This window comes from Protopterus annectens, chromosome 4.part1 (genome assembly GCF_019279795.1).
Source record: "Protopterus annectens isolate FY-2018-M chromosome 4.part1, PAN1.0, whole genome shotgun sequence".
Lineage (NCBI taxonomy): Eukaryota > Metazoa > Chordata > Ceratodontiformes > Protopteridae > Protopterus > Protopterus annectens.
Genome location: NC_056734.1, coordinates 652,192,709 through 652,217,154, shown reverse-complemented (window position 1 = coordinate 652,217,154; position 24,446 = coordinate 652,192,709). Strand labels below are relative to the sequence as shown.

Here is a 24,446-nt window from a genome sequence, read left to right as displayed (position 1 = left end):
TACTTTATAGTCTTGTAGTGTACTGAAGTTAAGATCACATCAATATAGAGAGCATCTGGCATCCCCATACTGAGTATGTATGGCAGGGCTTTGTTTACGGCCTCTGCTTGATTGATATATATATATATTGTATAGATCTTTAATGTAATTTGATGTTATAATTGGACAGTTCTTACAGTATGTTGCGCTAACACTTTTAAATTTCAATAATAAAAACTACAATAGCAGTACCTCATCACTGACAGAGACAGCTGTCATAAAGTGAAATTGCGTCTACACTTTCCTTGTCAACCTTCACTGTGAGACTTATATGCTTACTTTTTCATTGCTTCCTTTGCAAAATTAATGAAGCATTGGAACAAATGTAATGTAAACTACTAAACGTGAAAGCTAGGATTTTTACATTGCAGAAGAAAAGCCTTTCCATGTGGTTAGTTTGCAAAACTGATTTTATTGAGGGCTCCTTGGCTTATGTTTTAACTTGAAATTAATTTCCTGAGGAAGGAGTAGAAACTGTTGTTCTCTTAAGTAAATGTCATGAAACAGATGCTACAAGTGAATTGAAAATTCCCAAGTATATTGTGTTCTTGTCCTTATATAAGGCTAAGGTCAATGTTTTATTTTGTAATCAACCAATGCAGTTGTTTACATATTGCTGAAGAGTAAGAGTTAAGTAATGAACTTCAGATTACAATGACAGATTTTATTTCATGACTGGTTAAGGAGAGGATTAAACTAAATTAAGAGTATCATCTGATAACCATTAAAAGAAAAATGTTAAGACCCTTGGGCTATCTCATAGTTTTGGGGGCAGAATTATATTCAGAGTAAGTGCTGTATTTCTGATTGTTAGTTGACAACCATTTCAGTCATGATTTGATACAGAACAGGTGCTTTTACAAATGTGCAGCCTGGTTCAGTGTGCGCTGTGGACAGAAAAGAGTATTTCTTGTCAATGACTATACTGTGCAAGCTTTTGATCTAAAAGCATCATTATATGAGGTGATGTGATAATTTAAGAAAATTAGATTGATGTTTCATTCTACACATCCACTAAACCTTAAATATTTTCACTAGTCATATAGGCTGGTTTACTGATTCTGTTATGCCAAGTGGACAAGATTGCACAGAATGCAGGTGAATTCAAGAAGGTGATATCACCCATGGGATATCAACTACTTTATTCAAAAATGATGGGAAAGGAGGAACTGAACATTTTGCAGAGTACGTAGACAATGTAAATATACCCGTGCACCTGAAATATGAAGACTAGTTCTGATGATAATTTTATTAAGGTGAAATCTGAGAATTAAAGTATTTTAATATTATGTTACTTTACATTAAATACCGTAATGTTAGATGTAGTCAGATACGATATGACTGCAATGACAGATTATTGTAATTTAAAGGGAACTCATTTTACTAGTATGTGTAGTGTGATGTTGGAGTGACAGGATTTGTGCTACAGCATTTGCCAACCTAGTCTGGATCTGGGAAATTTGGTAGCCTAAACATATTGTCTGTATGGAAAATATAAATATTCTGATTAAAAAGTTTTTCACTCAAACATTGCAGAAATGCCTGTAAGTTACTGTTAGCTTTTCAGTTTGTTGAGTCTGACTGCTGATTATTTTTGTCTGATTAAGAATGAGACTTGGAAGCATACAGATTGCTGTGCTGAGGAATGACATGCCCTCTTGATGTGATTTTGGTGGGATTAGTTTCATTAATTTTACGAGATTAATAGTGTGTGTTCTGCTGTACAAATCAGCCCATAAATTTGATGGTGTTTTTTTGAATGTATCAAACTGATTTTTGACAGTATATTGGAGTCTTGTTTTTTTAAGAAGTTAAGTAACAATTCACATTTGGAAGAAGGGGTGTCTGACTTGCCGAATGATAGGCACTATTTTACAGTGGAGAACAATCTGCTTTCAATGATCAGATGTTTGTTGGCTGTTTGGGGAGGTGGCGCCTGGTCTAATGGTGGATATGCATTGCCTATTTGTTGAATGAGTAGTGCAAGTTGATTGTCAATGTCTATATTGATTGAAAAATCTTGGAAAAGATGAAGTATTTGAAACACTATTTGGAATGAAGTATTCCTTACAGACATACTAATTTAGGATTAATTTGTCATACTAATAATATTATCATAAGGGAGTAGTGGTGGATTTTGGTTTGCTGGACCCATCATATATTGCTTTGCTTATTATATATATATTTTCTTATTATCCAGAGTAGGATTAGTAAAATTGAATATAATCCTATTTAATGTGTTTACTAGTTGTTGCAGAACTTTGAATTTAGGATGAAATAAAAATTGTGTTATATGGCTAGTCTGAGATGGTGCCTCATCCCAATCTGAGAACCTTAAACAGCAAAAAAAAAAAAAAAAAAAAAAAAGGTTCTTCTATAATTTGGTACTCCCTCTTGGAGCACCTTGATATCTCAGTTATGCCCTTACATTGACATGAGCAAAGAAAAAACATTCTTGGTGTTCACAACAGTGCACCCCTTATAAGTTGCACCTGAGGCAGCTGCCAACTTCACTCCATCCTAGCTATACTTCTGTTCTGAGCCTCTGCTGGGGTCAAGTGGATCAAGTGAAGAGCTGTTGTATGTATATTGCCTATAAAATTATTTATTACACCAGCAAATCATGACAGCATAAAATATATACTTCCTACCTCTCAGACATAGTCGAAATGAATGCAGCTTATCTGTTGGCAAGTGTTGAAGCTGATATTTAGGTGTTTGGAAGTGTGATACATTAAACATGTTGCTTATGTTATGAGTGCAGTACAAGTAATATAACACTAACATAAAACAGTTACCATCATGGAAACATAGCTGCAGATTCCGTCTAGTAGTTAATAGGCTAGGAAGGATGATCCAAGGCAATTTATGCCTCAGGAAAATGACTTGGGTATATGATACATAGGCAAAGCTCAGAATATGTAAATTGTTATAATCTGTAGGTCTGAGGCTTCCAATTAGAAATGTGAGGCATGTATTGTTATTCTCTTAACATTAGAAAACAAACCACAGTTGTATTATTAATTCAACCATTATTTTAATTTATTCTATTTATTATTTAATTTATATTTGTTTACTGGGTTAGAGCAGTGATCTAACATGACCAGGATCAGCCCAGGTTAGATGGCCGATAGTAGAAAACTGTACAGCAGTATGGTGTTAACATATAAAATATATGACTAAAAGAAACTGTACATATAAATAGAGGTAAGCATAAATACATGAATACATGAAATTGTGCATCTACACGGAGCTTAACAAACTTGATGCAGTCAAGAAAACATTAAAAAAGCAAAATATATGTACGTATTAACGCAAGGAGAAGCATGAGAAGACATGAAAAGAAAAAAAAAGCTTGGGTGGATTGGTAGGGAGGTGAGAAAGAGGAAGAACGGGAGTTGGAGAATAAGCATAAATTGTAGATTATGTAGTTGTAAATAGGACATCACCTTCAAATTTCTAAGCCCCAAGATAAGATATGTGAGGGCTTGGATTCTGCATAGTTGCGTTAGAACAATTAGGTTTTATTGCAATTATCAACTCTTTCTGTAATAGAGCTAAGGCAATTTTGCATGGGGTCTTTGACCCCTCTGTGTTTCCATAGACACTACACCTCCATTACCTTGTTACTTATATATATATACTAACCCTGAGACCACTTTAGTTCTAACTATAGGAGAGCCTGAGGTTCCCACAATCTTTGACTTGGCATGTATGACCTGTTTGCACATACCATCTCACTGTTTTGAGTACAGCCATTATAGTCCTTCACCTACCAACAGGAACCTAGGTTAGGTTTGTGGATAGATCATTAATTGCAATTCCTTGTATTAAACAACCAAAATGTATGACTCACTAAACCACAGTTCTCTTTACAAAATATCTTCATATGGCTATTAAAAATACATATTTAGTAGAAAGAATGTATTCTGTCAGGATTTTGCAAACCATCACCTTCAAAGGAACATTTCACAACATTAGACTGTAGAAGTATGCATAACTTCTAGGAAATCCATGCTGTCCACATTCAGAACAGTAGTCTTACCTGCCACGGTTTAAGGTTGTCAATGCCTGAACATGTTTTATTTGCAAAGGGTCCACTGCTGATTTTGCAAGAGAGGAATTCATGTAATCCATATGCTAATGTATTTACTGCTTTATACACATTATAAGTATATCTGAAGTCAAGCATATTAAACTTTATCAGGTGGTTTTTATCTAACTGTTCTGTACCTGTGCAAACAGCTTGTGTCTGGTTTCTATCCACCTCTTTTGGCCAATAGCAGGCAAATGCTTTCTCCCAGAAAGGTCTAATGAAGATATCATCTGGAGATGTGGAGGGGTGAAGACTAAGAAGAAACTCACTAAGTCCAGGTATCACCCCTTTGTGGACTGCAAGTCCTAAGGTACCATTGAGACTTTTCCATAATTCTTTCATTAAGAAAATTGGGGTGAACATCCAACCAACTGTGGCCAGCCAGACTTTTCCTGTAACATTCTGTCTGTATATCTCCTCCATGAATGGTATGAGCTCATTCATTGTAGCATAAGCTATGATAACAGTCACTGAGAATTTTCTGATTACCTCAAGAACTGGACGGATACCCTTCTGTGGGTTACTCAGTGAAATTATTTCAGTGAAAGCTGTACAAACTCCACTAACAGCGAGAACTTTTTTCACATTCTGACTGCCAAGAATACCATACTCATTATCTGAAGCTATAATGCCCACCCAGTTCCAATCAAAATGTGTGACTAAGCGGACAAGGACAGTGTACTGAAATTTGTCATTTGGCATTGTCCTTAGAAATGATGGAAACTGATACTTATCACTCAGCGCTTCAATCGCAGACCCATAACTTACCTAATTAGAAAAAAAAAAAAACATTTTTAAACAGATAAAGATTTTCAGCAGTATTGCACTGTACCACTAACACAATGTATTTTCGAGGCATAATCACAGTGGAAGAATTGATCTATTTAGTGTCCGCACATGTTAAAAAATTGTGAAACTGTAAAATTTCTTCTGCCAAGGGATACCTGCTGCTGTTATGTCAGGAAACTGCAATACTTTGCTTTTAGAGAGGGTTTTACAGCAACCTTAAGCAGACTGCTGCACAGGAAGTTGCATGAAATGTTAACCACACTTGTTATAGGGAAGGAAATAACTAAGGCAGGTTATTCCACAAGCATAAAGAGAGTGTCAGTTCACTAAGAATTGAACCAATGTTATTGTTGTTTGTGCATAGCCCCTATGGGAGTGGTGGCCGTTTCCTTAGTATGCTATGACTCTTGATGGAGATTTGAAAGTCACCAATTATACCTTGAATGTTACAAAGTGTAGTGGAAATATGTATTTAGATCCCATCTTTGGTTAAAGTAATTGCAGCCAAATTATATTACATGCTTAATAACTACAATTTTAAAACCTTCAAAGCATCAGACATATAGCAATTGTAGTCATATTATTTGCATATGTGTGTACTTTAGATAGCAACAAGGCCAGTAGGCCTTCGGTTATAATAGACATTAGAAGACCATAGACTATTAGATCTGGAAAAAAATAACACACAGTGACATCTGCTGTTTTCCTAGTGCAGATGTTATATTATCACATAATGCTAATATGTCTTTTATGTAAGGTTTTGTGAGTGGAATCTATAAGTAATTGTCATTAACAATTTGTCTAGTGGAACTGAGATGTGAATTATGGGTCCTACCAGTTTTGTATTTACTTATTTAGCTGTGCGTGCTTAGATAAGCACTCTGTATCTTCTCTTAAACACAGAATCAATATTTCTTCAAAGGCAAAGATGTCATGAATTTCTATGCTTGTGTTATACACTTGTGAGTTATTCAGATAAAGGTTAGCATCCTAACAAACAAAAAAAAACTGTCCAACTAGACATCTGATACAAGAATGAAATGTAATGTTTTCTTAGAAAAATTAAAAATATCCAATAAAAATGAAGTATTATCTTAGCATTAATCAGAACAATCTTAGAAAGACATAATGTTGTCCTGTTACAATTTGTAATAAAAGGTCAAAGGTTCAGACTGCAAGCTAAGTGTTCTTACAAACTGACAGCCAGATATTTCTGAAATGATACTTCCCTTTGTTTCAAATTTGGAATCTGCAAAGAAATACATGTTAAAGGACTGTTTAAAAATGTAGTGGATGAAACATTATCGGTCATGAGAGAAATAAAATATCATCATCTTTCTTTTACAAGTTCAGAGCACTGTTTCATAATATTATTTTTTTTCCATGACGAAAGCCATTACACTTAAGTAAGGAACATGAGAAGAAATACACATATATTAGTACCTGGTTCCTCATCTGTTGTATGTGGGGCCAAAAGTATAAATGACATTGGTACCTAGTATAGGCCATTTAAGCTTACCTGACCTGAAATTAATTACAATTATTTTTCTCCATTAGGAAAATTTTATCTATACTAACCTATAGTCACTACTAATCTATACTAACCTATAGTCGCTACTAATCTATACTAACCTATAGTCACTACTAATATCAATATTCTCACTATTACTATTAGGATTGGGAGTATCAATATGCACATCAGGTGTCATCTCCATTGGGAGAGATTCATAAAACCCTGGCAATGAGTCAAGTCCTGGGTTTGCTTAGTAGCTGAGGCACCTGTTGGTGTTGGCATGGAAGAGGGGAAAACTTACAAAACTCTGTTTGCTTGTCTCCATTTCAGGAGAGGTTGTAGAGACATGCTTGGAAAATACAGACACTGTACTTGAGTGCCAGTGGTGATTTTAGAGCCATACTGATGCTGTCATTACAGTGTGTGATGGATTTTCAGCTTAAGGGGCATGTCAAGATATAGTTGACAGTTTCCCAACATAAATCACAGCACTTTCTTTGGTTTAACTCAAGATACCATTAAGAGGGAGGACTAAGCATCATAGCAAACCTATAGTAAGTTTGAGTATGACAGTTCCTTATCTGGCTCAGCCATCTTTGTGCTGAACGATGGATCTCACCGCAAGAGCCTATGCATGTAAAATAAGAGGACATCCTTGTGTATGTTTTAGCTGAAGGAAAGAGAAAGACTCTCCTATCACAGGTCACATCAGGTAACAGACAAAGCATGTAAATGCCATTACATATTAAACTCCACATTTTTTTCAGAGAATGAGCAAAGATTTTTGTACCTTGAGGTAGATTAATGAAATAGTATTTATTATGATGTAGAACATGACACTTACCAGACATTTTTTTCATAATAACAGTTTGCATGGTATACTTTATGATGCATAAATCACTGCATGCGAAGATAGGTTTTGAACACTGTTATGAAGTGAGACTCCCTAAGCAGCCTTATTCAACATTATGGCAGTATTAAAGGACACCTTAGTGCACTTGATAAAATTCTCTCCTGTGAGGGTTTGACCAGATAATCAGTCAGCCACTCATTGTATCAGTTTTTAATTACATGCTTATTATGCTATGAACGTTAGAATACAAATACAAATGGTTAAAACACAATCCATATAAAAAAAACATGCTAATTAGTTAAATCTGTTCATAAAAAACTTTATGAAATAAGTGAACTTAAGAAAACTATAAAAGTTAAGTGGCAGATATGCAGTCATAAAGTCACTGTGTTAATGAGCCCTGCAGATCAGGAGCATGACAGAAAGTGCCTGACCCCATAAAAGGTTCAAGACTCAACCTAAAAATAACTGGCAGTTCAAATGGATCTGAGCAGAGTATCCAAGAAAGCAAGTAAGACCCCTAAGTCTCCTTCTTTTAGACATAACCCTTGTCAAGTAGAGCCTTAAATACTATGACTTGGGCTTGAGAACTGAGTTGATGTTCTACAGGAAGCCCATACAATAAGCACAGGATAGGTATATAGGGTTACACCTTGATGTACTAATAAACAACACTGTTGTATACATCTCCATTTCTGCGTAAGCTGAAATGTTTTAATCTCAGTAGTTAAGAGCTGCAGATAAAGAATCTAGAATACAAATACTAAAAGCCCGCATAGCCATTCATAACTACTAAGGCCTACTAGGTGACGTTCCCCAGCTGGTAAGAACAAGATTGGCTGATTGTTGATATTTGATCCTGAAACAGCAGCTGACTATTAGTGACCCATCTGTGTCCTCTTCAAATAAGATAGAGGGGGTTGACATAATGAGATATTGGTGGCTTTTAATGTTATGCAAAATAATGCAATGGCAGCTTCTTGAAGAGGTCGAGTTTGATTCCATTTGCAGTCACCTAAATGAGCAAGTACTCCACATTCTTCTGGGTAAATGACAGATATAGGAGGCATTTTTTTTTTTTTTTTTTTATAAAATTTATTGAACCATTACATTTCAAAAATGGGAAGCTTTTTGGTCAGACCAAATCGCCAAGTGATAGCGCATCCACCATGAAAAGAATTGGACCCAATGTGGAGTCCCATGGGACCTCACAGCTAAAAATGAAAGCAGAAGAGGAAAATTTTACATAAACCATTTTCTATATCTCAATAGCTAGCACATTTGCCTTTGGTGCTGGAAGACCGGAAGGCTGTGATTTCTATTCCCGCTGGATTGCTGATTGGTGACACAGTTCAGCACTGAGTGCATCATACTTTAGATAATACATTAAACCAAGGTCCCATTAGCTTGAGTTGATGGTAGTTCAGGTGTATATAAATGATCCCATAGCAGATATGAAAAAGAACAGGGAAGTTCCCAGATGCCCTGGACAGATTTTCCCTAATAGTATAAATGCTACCTCAATCTCACCTGAGCAGAAGCCACTACTTTAAAATGACTCACCCAGTCAACAATGTATAAATAAATGCCAAATACCGTGACCCAAGCTGAGTGAGAAAATGGCTAAACAATAAAGCAATTACACTGGAATGAAGACATTGAACCACAAAGACATGCTAGAAGAAAATCCTTTACTCTCTTTTTCTTTGACTTTATCTAGGTTGAGAACACTATTTATGTCCTAAAATGGAACAATCACGTTAACAGCTATGAATCAGAAGAAAAATATAGCTATGAAATACATTAAATAAAGTAACACACACCTTATCTTACTGTTAAAAAATACAAAATATGAAACAAGTATTAAATAAATGTAAAGTCTTTACATCCGAAATGCAAATAGAAATGATAAATATATCAAAACATCCAATATAATTATGACATTTAAACTTCAGGATGCATTTAATCTGCTATTATAACTTTGTGATAACCAAATAATTCTCGATATACTTACCAGACAAATCATCTTTAGTACCTTCTAGTAATAAAAAATGTTTTAAACCTGATGCACTGTTGGAACGGTCTGCAACTGAAATCATTTAATTATTTTTTTAGCTTGGTAGCATAACAATGCTCCTTCATTTTCCCAGTAACGTTTCTTGTGGTTCAGCCAAAATAAAAGCAATACAAGTTGTACAAAACGTGCATTAAATTAGCAATGCACCATTACAGTTAAATTAGCCATTACTACTACTATCAGTCTTATAAAGTACCTAAACATAGAGTAGGCTCCACAAAAATGAAGCACCATCATCTGAATAAACCAAATTTATATGCATCAGCATCTTACCAAGTGACCTACCTATAATGCAGTGGGTAACCGATTCCAGATGTCTAAAATTATTGTCCCTTTCACATATAAAAATTGTATACAATTACACTGGATGCTTTAACAATATCTTCCAATAACTCTTCAGAATATTTGAAAAACTGCAGTATAACCAACCTTACTTTCATTGGCAGGAAAGACACACCAGATTCAAAAAAACCTACACAAAGTGTGCACTGTTTTGAGGAACAGACAACACAGACATAAGGCACTCCTTCATCATTCTAATTTTAGCTTTACTACTGATATTCTTGCAGTTTTAAATATTGACAGGGATTCATAAAGGCTACCACAAAGTGTAGACTACAAGTACTTAGTGTAATCTCTGTGAGTGACCAGAAAGCACACAAAATGCGACAAGAGTTTTACTGAATACATATCATGTACAATTAGTGTGGGCTTTATTGAATCTGGCCCATAGGCTTGATCAGAATTAGCAACAGAAAGTGTGATGAGCTTCTACAACTCTTCTTTGTTATTTGCTGTCTCTTTAAAAATCCATCCATCTATTCATCCTAACTCCTTTTTCCCATAAATGCTTAATTGTACCCTTTAGACAAAAATAATTATTGCGAGTTATCCTGTGCAATGTGGAACTATTTATCATTAAAAATTAAACACATTATTTTTTCATGTATAATTAACACTTTTCATGTGTTTGCAGTGTATTACTTGTAATAGATTTAAGACATACATTAATGCCAACAGTATGCCAGTCAGGATCATAATACAATATTATGTCTAAAAATGTATAACTCTTTTCTTGTGGAATGCTTTTAGGTGTTTAACTTGTCGATTGTTTTTTTTTTAAATGACATGAATAGGTCAGGGAAGCATCAAGTTAGGGACAATGAGATTGAATAAACCTCCAACTCAGTGTCATCTGTAGACTAGATTGAGATATTCTAGCTGTTGTCTGATTCTTTTATTTTTGTTTCAGATTGATACCCAGGTAATAGACTTGTCCAAAGAGCCTTTTCAGCTATGACATCTGCCAGACAGGTAAACAGAGAATCAAAGACTATAACAGTGTTACAAGTATGAGCTCTAACATACACAACATATATACATTGAGTGATAGAGTGTTTACAATATGCACATATATTTACAGGAAATTGTATCAGTATATAATGCTGAGAGCAAGGAAACACAAGCGGTATAGATGAGTAGTGCAGAAGGAGGAGGTCTGAACAAGTAGGGGTAGGTAGAGGGGATAGCCTTCGTGGTGATATTTTACTTGAGGGCCTCACCAGATGCGCAGTAGCAAGCCCCACCCAAAACCCACCCCTGTGATATTTCATTCATGAGTATGCATTCCATCCGAAGCACACTGACATGTAATATAACAATAAATAAAACAGTAAAACGTTGTCTTCAGAATCAGTTTAATTTATTAACGGTCACCACCTTGTTTGCCATGCAACTGTCTACATGTTTTACAGCTTCTAGGCTTACATTTGTCTTCATTTCTACAGTTTCAGTTTTATACACTTTTACCTCATCTATAACGGGCAGCTCAAAATTATTAACTGCATGACATATATCTGTTTTTTTCCACAGATAAATCAACTTTTCTCAACAGTCTACCCAATATGTGATCACTTCTGATGCCACAGACTATAATGTTTAACAAACCAAAAACATTAAGTCGGCAAGGGAAAGACGTATCCGGGTACAAGACTTTTAAGTTAAGAAAGCATTGTGGCAGATAAGTTTTATTTTATGACATGTCACCAGGCCTGAATTATGTTATAAACATCAAATGTTATTTTTTTTAAAAATAGAAGAATTTAATAACTATTTTGTTGGTACATTTAAAAGACAGATTTAAGCTTATGTTTAACGACTATTAAGTTAATTGGTCATGCGATGTGTTGGATTTGGTACTTTAATATTGTAAGAACTGTGTGTCTGTTTCTGATGAAGTTGCTGTGAGGTACATTAAAGAATGAAAGTTCTAAACAGAGTCCGTTTTTACCTGGATACATCTTTCCTGTAGACAGTTGCATGACAAACAAGGTGGTGACTGTTAAAAAAATTAAACTAATTCTTCTATCGTCTACAGTAAGGGTTTATAGTGCATTAACCTTTTGTGTTTTGGAAGTAGTATATACATTTAATTTATGTTAATATTCTCACATCATGTATGCACACACGATTACTTGAAGGCTAATTACATATGCAGACCTGGTTGTCACTCAATTCGTGACACGCCCACTTCTGCGCGAAACGAACTGGTGAGGTCCTCAAGTAAAATATCGACGCCTTTGTCTATAAAGCATTTACATGCAGTCTTTATACAGTTGTTCTAAAAAAGCTTGTTTTCAAAGTCCTTCAAGATTTCTTTACATATTAAATGGGGGGGGGGGGCTGGAATATTCCATATAGCAGGTCATAGTTCAGAAAAGGCTGTTTCACTTATCATAGTTTTCTGAAGGAGAAAAGTCATTTTTGGGGGGTGTAACCTTCATTTAATATTTATTTTAGTAACTGAAAGTCACTTTAGCTTCTTAAGGAAAGCTATCGGTGTGCAAGAGTCCACAAGAAGGGCACATCTAAAGATTTTGTTTTTCAGTGGTCCATAGTTTCTTTGTTTTGTAGGAAGAATAGAAGGTCAGGAGAGATAAATCATATTCCATCTCAAGAAAGAATGTTTTTATCTAGGGATTATTTAGTAATAGGGGAATGAAGGTGTGAAATTCTGTAGCATATCTTCATTTGGGAAAGGGCTTTTTCGCAACATTATCTGTTTAGATGAAAACCTAGTATCTCGGGTGAGTGCAGTTGAGCGCAGACATACTTAAAGCATTTAGAGAAAGTTGTGGAGTTTGCAGCACTTAGCATTTATTTTTTTAAAGAGAAGGGGTTTATAATGTTTTATATAGAGATATATTTTTTGTCAATACCATGTTGATTTCACTAAGGAATATAAAGGGGTAGATGGTAAAGATTGAAAAAGGGGAGACAAAACAACGTGGGGAACACACAAGGGAGACATCAAGACGGTTTGTACTAGAGGAGTTGGGAGAGGATAGGAACTATGTATTTGTCAAAGGATCGACACTCCCTATTTTTTTTCAATTTTTTTTTTTATATGACAGGGTAATGTGGTTGGGAAATAGGTAAGATGGTGTAGGGGAAAGGATAAGCAAAGAAGGGCTGAGGAAGAGAGCTGGAGTCGCAGTCCACAGATTCTCAAGAAAATCCACTGCCAGAAGGTATTGCAGTGAAGGACCCTGAACTTAAAGGGATAGGGGCCTGTGTTAGTGTGGTTGTTGGCACTCAGTGCTTGAGTATGTCTTCTACATGCTATAGAGTGGCTTCAGCTGGCTGAATTCTCCTGTCTACTACCTCTACCAGTACATCTTCTACAAAGCTCCAAGTCTTCAATTATGCTTGCCAGGTGGCCACATACCAGGGTGCTTGTAGGACTGGTACTTCTACCCCAACCCTGTGAATATGTCCTTGAACAGGCAGTGGGTGATCTGTCCCTAGCCTGGGAAGTACAAGCCACCCTGTTCCTGAGGGACTTGAAGCTGGAAAAAAAGGAAAATAAATGGCAAATAAGCAAAATAATAAAAGAGTAAGAAATGCATAATCAAAATAAGAAAATGTTGAAAAAAACGGGTGAGGAGAGATGAAATATCAAAAGCACAATAAATCCACACATCATATTTACATGCCATTTCATACACTACAGAAATATTCCAGTAAAATCTTTATAGAAGTAAAACGTGTGTATGGGAACTGTTTATGCGTGCAATGAGAGTATGTTAGAATACTTCCAAATTAAAAGCATCTGTAAGTATCCATACCTTCTTTCAAAATGTATTATTTTTCTCTCCTTTCTCCTTAGTATTTTTAAGATTACATTTCCACTGGTACTACAAGTGCACTCCCACATCCCAACTCATGTGCTCTGCTAAAACCTTGCTTCAGAACTCTCAGCCTGTGATCTTTTTCTGCTAGAAAAAAAGTGTATCCTTTTGCCTGCAATTGAAACTGTTAGGTGATTGCTGAAATGTGTTGTAACTTTGTTAGGTGGCATGCACACTAAGGTAGGACTTTCTTCACAGATTCCCACTCCACTTTTAACTATAGTATCCTTCCCTGAAAGTTGTTGTGTCTTTCGGCTTTTCCGGGTTGGAGGTCGCCACAGTGGAACTCCGGTCCACTAATGATTGGCAGTAGATTTTTACGTGCTGAGTTGCCAGCCCTGATGCACAACCTTCAACGAAGGTTCGCCCATTCATGCATGTCTCCACACAGAAGATGCTCTAGCTGAGAATTGAACAGGACAAAGTCTTACTGTGAGGCGACAATGCTACTGCAGCATCACCACCGCAGTATCCATCAATTTATTAACAGTGTATTTATGGCAGGATACTGACATTATTGAAATACTCTTCCCTCCCAACAATAGCTATTAACCCCCACAATAAAGTAAACTGTTTTTTGTCATCTTCCAGTACTTATATATATGATGTCTTTAACTATATCAGTGGAACAGGTAAAACTATGTTTTCTACCTTTCTGTACTTATCAATGACCACATGTGAGTGAATTCCTGTATTCCAGATTGGTTCTTTGCAGATGTTGTCTTGTGGAACAGGTTTCTACCCGCTCCGTTTGCCCTTGCTACGCTCAGGCTCACTCCTCTCTCCACCCTACTGCCATTGCTAACCATCTACTCTTCAATTACATTTATACTTCAAGTAACTCCTCCCTCTCCACCATACAAACCAGTCACACTCGAACACACATTACTGATACACTCCTCCCTAATTAATCCAATTGCACTCGGATCTAAAATCGTATTACCCCCCCTGAAAAAAATACTGCTGCTTCCCCCTGTATAAAAGCCTATCATCTCTCCCTTTCTCTCCTGCCCCATTTCTTTTATTCTCAAAATGTCAAACCCCTACTTATACACTATAAGCCTACTCTGTCTTAAAGTAAGTCTTTTTATCCTAATGTAAACCACCTCACTAAATGACCAAAACATCATATTCACCATAAACCCTATCACTTCCAATAGCAACTTTCACAAACATATTAATAGCTGGTCTGATACATCACCCAGCCTACGGAGCCCAAATATCTTCCAGCTTACTAAGTACTTTACACTACTCCAGCAATATTAAATGGAATTATCTAACAAAAATGAAACCAAAAGTATTGCCAATAGTTATAACTAACTATTACTCCAAACCCACAGGCTTATCACAATGTGGAGATATTCACCCAAATCTAGGACCCCTCTCTACCATACAAAATAATAATAAACCCACTCCCAACTCACTGTTTTTAGCCACACTAAACATATAGACTATATACAATAAAATAACAGACCTCCATGCATTACTAGCACAGTACAACCCTGATATACTTGCTGTCACTAAAACTTGGTTAAAACCAAATATCCAAGACACAGAACTACTTCTACCAGGATATAGCATAATAAGGTCTGATCAAACATATAAAAAAGCAGGTGGTGTAGCTCTAATTTTCCCATCCTCATATATTATTATGCCATACAGTAAATCCATCCCAACATTCAACAATGCTGAAACATTTCCTTCTTAAACCTAATAAAAATAAACATCTCTGTGTTACAGCCCTATACATTCCCCTGGTCAAAACTCAACTATACTTGAAAATATTCTAACCTGGATGCCCCAAAATATAAGTAATAAAACTATCATCATGGGTGATGTAAATATCCATTGGCAGGATTTAATCTCCAAGTTGCCCTCTAACAGTCTCAATTTATCAGGCTTCACCCAACTTATCACAACCCCTGCTAGAATTCATAAAAGTAGTAATCAAAACTCCATTCTAGATAGGATCCTAATCACTGATGCTGAAAACTACTCTAACTCAGGCACCATCCTAGACAAATTAAGTGACCACTTACCTGCATACACCCACAGTACTATCATCCATCAACCTAAAACCCACCACTACGAAACATCCCACAACCTATCTATCCAACTTCAGTCAAACTCTCTTTGCGATTATACATAAATCCTTAAACTGGACAGTGTTAAAGACACTACCCCTAGACAATGATGTTAATTACTTCGGCCAGTTATTCTTAGATACCCTCAATAGACTTGCCCCACTCCACAGAAAGCGAACTAAACTCAGCCACATTCCATGGCTCACAAAAACCACAAAACAATTTCAACAAAAAAGAGGAAAAAGCCTAGAAAGAATTCCAAAAAAAAAAAAATGATTTATCCATGCAAAATTATAGGCAACTATGTAACCAAACAAAGAAACACATAATTGCAGATAATAAATGCTACTTTATTCAACAATAATCTGACCATAAAAATAATCCTAGAAAGTTCTGATCCACTATTTCAACATGACTTACCCCAGGTACAAAACAAAATCCACAGATAAATACCCATCACAAATAGCTGAAATACTTAATATATACTTTACAGAAAGTAAAAAAAAAAACTTAGTTATGATCCTAGCACATTCTTAGTTAATAATCCTAGCAAATCCCACATTACAAACTCCACAAATAATGTCAACTTGACATCAGTGCCCCATAATTCCAATTCTAAACAATCCACTTTCTCTACACCCTCTTTCCAAACTACACCAACTCTGCTACCAAACGTAGTATCCCTTATATTGCAAACAGTATCCACAAACTATATACGGCATCTATTACAAAATATAAAATCCATCTTACTCGCCACTGGCAGTCTCCCATCCCAAAACTTAAAACTCACAGCCAACACTATAGCCGACCCAGTTAGCACTCTCATTAACAGATCCATCTTGGAATCTTGTGTCCCGTTAATATGGAAGAAATCAGTTGTTACCCCCTTACACAAAGGAGGTACATCAAATGCACTCACCAATTATCATCCCATCTCAATCAGACCCCCCATCTCCAAAATCTTGGAAACATGTATACATAGGCAACTCCTTAACTACCTCATTCAAAACAGACTGCTCATGTCCCACAACATGGTTTCAGACCATCACACAGTACAACAGCTGCCCTAATATCCTTTAGTGTTACAGTCTATATAGCTAAGGACTTAGGTCATCCAGCATCAGCAATATTCCTAGATCTATCAAAAGCATTTGATATGATTTCACACCAAAAACTGTTACAGGAACTATCCGGTCTAGGACTTACAAACTCCTCCCTACAATGGTTCTCAAGCTACCTAGCTCTAAGACAACAGTGTGTAAAATGGCAAACCTTTCACTCACAATATCTTCCCAATTAAACAGAAGTCTCTCAGGGTACTATCCTCAGGCCCCTTTTCAACATCTTCACAAATAACCTCCATACTGCCTGTGGATAAAGCACCATTATTCAGTAAGCAGATTATTCTACTATTGTATCCACTGCAAAGAATATAACTCATCTAAAACAAATAAATCAAGCTGCTTTCACATCCATTGAAACCTGGCTCAATAATGCAAATCGCTTACTAAACTCTAAGAAAAACAAACTACTTTACTTCACATTTAATTCATACTTCTCTGACTTTAAAATATATTCCCTCATTAACACAGAAATAGAACTTGCACCCCTTGCCAAACTATTAGGGGTTACAATAGACAATAAACTAACCTTTGACTTACATATTGAAAATACCATTAAAAGATACATCAAAAGCTGGGAATGCTATATAGGCATTCCAAAAAACACGAAGAGATCAGCATACAATGGCACCAGATAATACTTTAATAAAAGTATTCTTTAAAGACAAACCGGTTTCGGCAGAATCAATGCAAAGCCTTCATCAGTGTAAAAAGTGACAAAGAAATACTTAAATATACAAAGAAATGGACATGTGATCAATTAAAGATGCTCATTAAGTCCTGGTTTAAAGAGACCTCCTAGCTTAACAATCCATTTTTTCTCCATAGTATTCAACAAATCATGCCAACCCAATTTGTTATTCCTGGGTCTATTAATTTTGTCAATAATAGTAAAACTGAAATATGCATTTCCATGTGACAAAGTGTGCTTGTAAAGGGCATTGGTTTCTTTATGGTGTTTTATCTCACTAAGATGTTCTGATATTCTGAATTTCAAAGGTCTGGAAGTTTGACCTATGTAAAAGGTTGAGTAGCTACAATTAGCCAAATAAATCACCCAGTCAGAGGCACAGTTGGCAAAAAAACTAATGTCAAAGACATGAGGTGTGTTCTGACTGCTAAAGCTGCTGGTTTTTAATAGTCTGGAACAATGAATGAATGCAATGGCCACAAGGATGGCACCCAATTAGGGGCTTACCTGATAAAGTTGTTTGAATTGATTTGGTATTGGGGGACTGCCCATGATTGAAATGGTTGAAAAATGCAGCAAGATTTTTGCCTTTATGGAATGAAAAGAGACATCTATCACCCAACAGTTCACTCAGTCTGGAATCACATGTCAAAATATTCCAATGTTGTTGGACAATATTCATTAATGCTTTGGTGTTGCATCCATAAGTGGTAATTAGTCTAGGTGGCCCACCTCCTCTCTCACTCTTTTCTTTGTAGTGAAGGAGGTTATCCCGCTCCATGTTGTCCACCACATGTTTGGTGTGTAAGACTTGGCCCATTTTGTAACTTCTGTCCCTGAATCTAAGAACTAAATCATCTCTAAAGTGTTTGTAAGTATTATTATCAGAACAAATGTGTTTCATTTGCATGAATTGAGATTTAGGAATATTCTTACAAATATGGGGTGGATGGAAGCTGGTGGCATGGAGAAGCAAATTATTTTCGGGAAATTTCCGGTATACTTCAGTGGTCAACATATGATCAGATGCACGGGAAACCAAAACATCCAAAATAAATTTTATTTTTGTCATAGATGACCATGAATTCAATTCCCCATTTGTTCTCATTTAAATATGTAATGAATTCCAAAAGGTATTCCGTATCCGATCTCCATACCAACCAGGAATCGTCCAAATATCTTCTCCAGATATCCATTTCTTCTATGTATATGTTATGGGAGTTATCATAAATAATCTGTTCTTCAATGTATGCCATAAATAAATCTGCATATATTGGTGCAAAAGATGCTCCTATAGCTGTATCCTTTATTTGTAAGAAGCATCTGTCCCGATAAAAAAAGATGTTCTTTGTGAGAATATGTTTGGTCAAGCACAATAACAGAGTATTGAAACCAGGTTTGTACATTTCTGTTTTGTTTAACCAATATTCCAAGGCTTCTAATCCTGCCCAATGTGGGATATTGGTACAGAGAGATGTGACATCTAGTGTACACAGCAACCAGTCTGGTTCTAATTGTACTTCAGAAATAATCTGAAGATATTCTGTGGTGTCCCTGATGCGTGCCCTGACACATTTTATGAAAGGTTGCAAGTATTTGGTTAGAAAGAAGGACAGAGGTTCAGTAAGTGAATTTCTACCAGAGACAATGGATTTGCCAGGAGGATTCTTTAGATCTTTGTGTATTTTAGGCAAAAATTATATGTATTGTGGACATGGGTTGGTTATAGTTAGTTGTATTCTAATGTTGTTGCTGACGATGCCCTCTTCTACTGCTAAAGAAAGAAATTCATCAATTTTTTGTTCAAAGAAGGGGGTGGGGTCGATACTTAGGTGGGTGTAGTAGCGTGCGTCAGACAACTGTCTGTTAGCTTCTTTGTCGTACTGTTCCCAATCCTGTATGACTACAGCTCCACCATTATCTGCACCAATTATGACTAACTCATGGTTATTAGATAGCTTAATAATACTGTCCATAGATGTTTTAGCTATGTTATTAGCCATGGGGTTTTGTGTCCTGAACTGAAAGTGAAGATCCTTGATAATGGCATTTTGAAATATGGATACATTCTGATTTATAGGGGGTATAAAAGAAGATTTATGGTATTTGAAGTCATCAGTGATCTTTGAGGTTGTCTGTTCCTGAAAAAATAATTTGAAATTAAGATTCCTGCAAAATGAGAGAATATCATTAACAAAATTTTCTTCAGAAACGAAAAACCAGGTATGAATGATAAACCTTTACTTAGGATTTCAGTATCAGAGGAGGTGAGGGCATGAGAAGAAATGTTTGTTATGTTTACATTTATTCTTTGTGTACAAACATTTGGAGTAAGCTCTCCATATTGTCTGCCTCTGCGATGTTTCCTGCCCCCCCCCTCCTTGGTGTAAATCCTGCAAGGCAATAGAGTTCCTTCTTTTCATAGCTGGTGAGCTTGTGGCCCCCACTGTGTCTGTATCTAAGCCTGAGGATGATTCCTCACCTGATGTGTCAGTACTATGTGTGAGTCCCTTTTTTAAAATGGATTTGGTACATTTCCTTTTGAAAGGTGTCCGATTGTGTTGGGTGAATCAGACATGTTTTTTTTTACCAAAATTAAAGGGGTCCCCTTTATTATAGTCCCCTAAATCCCTAAGGAACTTCTTTTTCTTTCTTTCCTTAAGCTGAGTTTCTAAAGTAATCAGCTCCTCACCTATGTTTTTAATGCTACTGCGGTATGTTGGTTGTCCTTCATACTTTTATGCCATATCGCTTAAATGGGTGATAGATTCTATCTCTTGATCTATAATCCTGTTGTGGTGATTAGCTAATATCTCTACAAATTTGAGAGAAGTTTCCTGTTGTACTTCCCCCCCATTGTTTCAATAAAAGATCGTCAGGGTTACTGACAAGTGATTGTGTACGAACACGTAAACCACGTGGAATGATACCTTTAGTTAAGTAAGCCCGGAAAAGCTTATAATGCCAAACATTGTTGCGTAATGAATGCATGTGTTTATTTAAATTCAGAAAAATTATCTCACAACTTTCAACTTTGGGGACAGCATTAGTGCCTTCCACATTCTTTCCAAGTTTCCCCAGTCCAAAAACTGATAGGTCCTCCCTGTCAGAAACAAGGCCGTTTAATAACTTGTGTTTGTGTATATATCTATATATATATATATATATATATATATATATATATATATATATATATATATATATATTTATATTTATATCGTATATCATTGAGTTTTCAGAAACTCAAAATTCTTAAGGTCAAGACCATCTGATTAAGTTTCCAAAAATTCAAAATTCAAAACAAAATAAATCTATGCTCTTGCAGGGGGCAACCCCTCCCCCCCTATTATATGTACTAATTCTGACATTGCACTACAGTGGGGAAAAGAGTAAATTCTCTAAACCCCATTATGCAGTGATCTACATAAAAGTGCTTCTAAAGAAAAGCAACTCTTTTTTCCCAGTGTAGTGTGATCTCAGAGTGGGTATATATCATGTGCAGGGGGGTTGTGGGAGATGCAGTCCCCTACATTGGGGATGCATAATGGCTTGCCTCCCTGCAAAAAATTAAATTTTTTTTTAATCTGAGTTTTCAAAACTTCAGTCATATGATCTCAACCGATTTATTTTGAGTTTCCAAAAACTTCATGCTATGATATAAATCAATGTATATATATTTGTATATACAGTATGTCTGCATTCCAGTCTAAGCAATAACTCCTTTCTTTTATTTTTATTTATTTATTTTTTTAATAAATGATAGCTATATGAATTTGTACAATACCTTGCCAATATTCTCTATCATGAAATAAGAGAATAAGTATGAAATGTTTGTGGAATCTTGTTTTCAAAATTCTATGCTGTTCACGTAATAGTGTTCATGTATATCTAATTTTCAAACCCTGAAATGTTTCAGTTTATGGAGTTTACATTTCCTTTGCTCTACAAATGTGTGATTTGATAGGTAATATAGAAATAAAACACATTTCTCTGTAAAGTTTGTACTGCTATTTATTTGGCATAGCAACCTCCATCCCCATCCCCCAACCTCCACCATAAATAACTAGGGTGTGGTGTCTCATATTGCAGTCATGTTTATACCTCTCAACCTCTTAGGACAGCAGGTCTAGAAAAAAGGCTAAAATAATGTGGGGACAAGACCAAAAATAGGGACACATTTTAAATATTGCTATTACAAGCCTAGAAAGTTGCTAGAATAATTGGATTTGTGTTAGCATGCCTTTCTGGAATGATATGAAGTCTGACGCTCAAATGCATGTCATTACTTAGTGACCCAAACGTCTTTGTCACATATTTTTTTCTTAAAGGAAACAAGGTATTTTCCATTTTATGTTTAATCAAAACAGAAATTTTAGATTAATAATTAGTATTGATAATGCTTGTTGGTAACAGTGATTTTTTTGTACTCTAACACCAGTACGTCTCAACTAGTACAGCAGAATTTATTTTTTATTTTATTTTATTTATTTTTAGGGTGGGGGAATAAATGTCACTATGTGTTACTTTTTAAATTTTAAGAAGCTATGATTTGTTTTGAGGCACTAGGGTGTGGCCACAGTGTTGGATAGGTAGGGATTACACTTCTGATTGCTGCATACTTGGCATTCATATGACTTCATTTTGTTTTAGGTTCATAGGTTCATAGGTAGATACTAGGCTATCTGCCCTAGGGCATTTATAAGCTTAGCCAGATTGTATTTGGCTTCTGCCTCCCTATTAGATTAGCCTATTGTGCCTCTTTAAAGTAGGTCACAGAAGATACCCTTTTAAGATTAGTTTACTGTGCCTCTGTCTAGCAGGGACACAGAAGAGATCCCAGGGGTGAAGTTGCGATCTCCCATCTACGCGTCCAGATTTCGCTTGAAGAGGGTCAGCGAGGGGCTATGTCTAATAGGAATTGGGATTCTATTCCAGAGTGAGGGGAGCCTCTGGGAAATGAATCTGTCCCTCCAGCATGTCCCATTTATTTTTGTGCTGAGGTTTAGGTCCCTGGATCGTGTAGCTCTAAGGGACTTGGATTTTTTGAGGTGGAGCATGTCCATTAATTCTGGGTTTGACATGGCTTTGTACGTCAGGCATAGATCGCCTCTGAGTAGGCGGTAAGCAACTGAGTAGAGCTGGAGTCTCTTTAGTTGAGTTGCATAGGACATCTGTTTGTAGCCCATGATCCTCTTGGTGAGGTACTATTGGGGTCTCTCCAGTTGCTGCAGGTGTCGGGTAAGGTACATCCCAAAAGGGACATTGTACTCAATTATGGGCCTGATGAGTGAAGAGTAGAGGGGCACAATGACCTCTCTTGATCTAGATGCAAACCCTTTCATGATAAGGTGGGCTATATAGAAGGTCTTTTTAACCACTTTGGCAACGTGATTATCAAAGGAGAGATTACTATCTATGTTTGTCCCCAAATCTCTAATTACTTCTTCCGTACTTAATGGATTACCACCTATGTGGTAATTTGTGGGCACCTTGTTTTTTTCAAAGGGGATGACTATGCACTTTTTAGCATTTAGCTTGAGGCCATGGCTCTGGCACCAAGCATCCGTCTCTGTGAGACCCTTTTGGAAGATGCTTGTGTCAGCTGGAGATTCAATTATGGTCCCCAGTTTGCAGTTATCTGCGAACTTTGTCAGCCATAATCCCCCCGTGTTAGCCTGAACCTCAGAGAAGTATATACCGAACAAGAGAGGTCCCAGAACTGAGCCCTGTGGGATGCCACTTGTAACTGGTTTGGATTCGGACATGGCACCTGCGATTCTGACCATGTGGGTTCTATCTCTGAGCCAGTTTGCAACCCATCTTGTGATATAGGGGTTGATATTTAAGCTGGTAAGCTTATTTATGATGCCCGAGTGAGGTATTGTGTTGAAAGCTTTTGCGAGGTCCAGGTAGGCTGTGTGGACTACCTTGCCCTCATCTATGGCTTTGGTGACTGTTTCAAAGAAATCAACTAGGTTTAAGAGGCAAGATCTGCCCTTAACAAAGCCGAATTGGGTAGGGTCCAGTGTCTGGAGGCTCCCATTGTCTTTGTTTATGAGTTCCATGATAATATGCTCCGTAGCTTTACAGACCAGACTAGTCAGGCTTATGGGGCGATAGTTTCCAGGGTCCGTTGTGGCACCACCTTTGTCAAGTGGGACCACTGTAACTGTACGCCATTCTTTGGGTACATATCCTGTAGTAAGGCTAAGTTTGAACAGTGACTTAATGTGAGGGTTCAGTTCTTCTTGGAGCGCGTGTAAGACACAGCCTGGGACACCGTCTGGTCCCATAGATGCTGTGTTTTTTGCTTTGGAGAGGGCAGCTTTCACCTGTGCATCTGTGATGTCAGGGAGGTTACATTCAGTTGGAATAGGCATTTGCTCCTTTTGCGGGGAAGGGGGGGAGAAGTTTGCGCTGAATCTGTCTGCCAGGATGTTGGCTATGTCTGTAGGTTAAGTATATTTTGTACCGTTATGCAACAATTCAGAGCATATCTGGGGGTTTCCGCCCATGTTCCTGACATAACTAAAGAAGGCCTTGTGATTATCTTTAGTGTCTAGGGCAATTTTTCTTTCAAAACTGGCCTTTGATGATTTTATGAAAGAACGAAGTTTCTTGCTAATACTGATCAGAGATGCCTTCCCTTTTTGGGATTTTGCTCTGTCATGTAGTAGCTTCCTCCTTCTGTTGTATAGCTTATTTATGGCCGGGGTCCACCAGACCGGTCTCCTGTTTTTGGAGGAGTGAGTCTTGGTTTTATTTTATTTTACTACATTCTAATTTTGACTAGTCTATAGTTATTTACACATTCCTGCTGCAAACCTGAGACAACTGCAGAGTGCTGTGGAGTTACTTTAGCCTCGCATTCATGATTAGCATAAAGCTGAAATTCTCTGATACTTCTCTGGACACACTTGTATACAGGTCTATATTATAATCTCGAAGTCTGACAATATCGAATATGATATTGTCGACACGAGAATAGCGAAA

The 24,446-nt window shown here is 36.6% G+C and overlaps 1 protein-coding gene across 1 annotated transcript in view; it reads right to left on the bottom strand.

Moving 5' to 3' along the window:
• Positions 1-24,446, bottom strand: part of LOC122801267 (extracellular calcium-sensing receptor-like) — a 124,439-nt gene that overhangs the window by 78,673 nt on the left and 21,320 nt on the right. Inside the window, exon 2 of the mRNA XM_044070817.1 lies at positions 4,085-4,903. Coding sequence (XP_043926752.1) covers positions 4,085-4,903 — 819 coding nt within the window. The remainder of the gene's footprint in view (positions 1-4,084; positions 4,904-24,446) is intronic.